Here is a 1,477-nt window from a genome sequence, read left to right on the forward strand (position 1 = left end):
TTCTCTCCCTCCCTCTCTTCTCCCTCTCCTCTCCCTCTCCTCTCTCTTTCACTCCCTCCCTCTCTCTTCTCCTTCTCCTCTCTTCTCTCCCTCTCCTCTCTCTTTCACTCCCTCCCTCCCTCTCTCTTCTCCCTCTCCTCTCTTCTCTCCCTCTCCCTCCTTTCTCTCTCCTCTGTCTTTCTATCTCTCCCTCTCTTCTCCCTCTCCTCTCCCTCTCCTCTCTCTTTCTCTCTCTCCCTCCCTCTCTCCTCTCCCTCTCCTCTCCTCTCCTTCTCCCTCTCCTCTCTCTCCTCTCATCTTTTACAAGAGGAGCACACCCTCCTTTTTCTTATTTCCACAGCTGGTGGGCAGAAGTGCACGGTCTCCATCAACGTCCTCTTAGCCCAGACTGTCTTCCTTTTTCTGATTGCAAAAAAGGTGCCGGAAACATCTCAGGCGGTGCCCCTGATTGGAAAGTGAGTATTTTGCAAAATGAACACCATTACCACTTGCAGCAGCTGCCAATTTGGATACTGGAGTAGGTTTGGAACTCAGAATGAAACCAGGGAACAAAACTTAATTAAATAATTCTGGATGCTTCCAGAAGGGAGTTCCCTTCCTTATGAGCTGTGGTGGGGACAGGGGGGCACAAGGGGCTGGTATTTTGGCCAGGATTTATAGTCCTTCAACTCATCCTTGGCAACTTTAAGACTTGTGGACTCCAACTCCCAGCTGGGTGACTTTGGGCCAATCACCAGGAGACGGTGAGTTCTAGTTCTGCCTTAGACGTGAAAGCCAGCTGGGTGAATTTGGGCCAATCACCAGGAGACGATGAGTTCTAGTCCTGCCTTAGGAATGAAAGCCAGCTGGGTGACTTTGGTTCAGTCATTGTCTCTCAGCCCAATTCACCTCACAAGCTGTTCTTGTGGGGAAAATAGGAGGAAGGCGTGTTGGATATATCCCACTGCCTTGAATGATTTACAAAAATAATAAACGCAGGATATACCCAAATAAAATAATAAATAAAATAAAATAAAATAAAATAAAATAATAAAATAGAATAAAATATAAAGTCAAGTAAAAAATAAAATAAAACAAAACAAAGTAAAATAAAATAATAAAATATAAAGTAAAAAATAAAATAAAAAATTAAACAAAACAAAACAAAGTGAAATAAAATAAAGTAAAAAATAAAATAATAAAAAACAAAACAAAACAAAGTAAAATAAAATATAAAGTAAAGTAAAAAATAAAATAATAAAAAATAAAATAAAACAAAACAAAGTAAAATAAAATAATAAAATAATAAAATATAAAGTAAAAAATAAAATAAAAAATAAAATAAAACAAAACAAAGTAAAATATAAAGTCAAGTAAAAAATAAAATAATAAAAAATAAAATAAAACAAAACAAAGTAAAATAAAATAAAGTAAAAAATAAAATAATAAAAAATAAAACAAAACAATGTAAAATAAGATAATAAAATAATAAAATAAA

General features: G+C 35.8%; 1 protein-coding gene across 1 annotated transcript in view; it reads left to right on the forward strand.

Moving 5' to 3' along the window:
• Positions 1-1,477, forward strand: part of CHRNG (cholinergic receptor nicotinic gamma subunit) — a 22,387-nt gene that overhangs the window by 13,838 nt on the left and 7,072 nt on the right. Inside the window, exon 6 of the mRNA XM_015827289.2 lies at positions 308-455. Within this exon, the coding sequence (XP_015682775.2) occupies positions 308-455 (148 nt within the window). The remainder of the gene's footprint in view (positions 1-307; positions 456-1,477) is intronic.

Source organism: Protobothrops mucrosquamatus, unplaced genomic scaffold (genome assembly GCF_001527695.2).
Source record: "Protobothrops mucrosquamatus isolate PMUCROS unplaced genomic scaffold, P.Mucros_1.0 scaffold3591, whole genome shotgun sequence".
NCBI lineage: Eukaryota > Metazoa > Chordata > Lepidosauria > Squamata > Viperidae > Protobothrops > Protobothrops mucrosquamatus.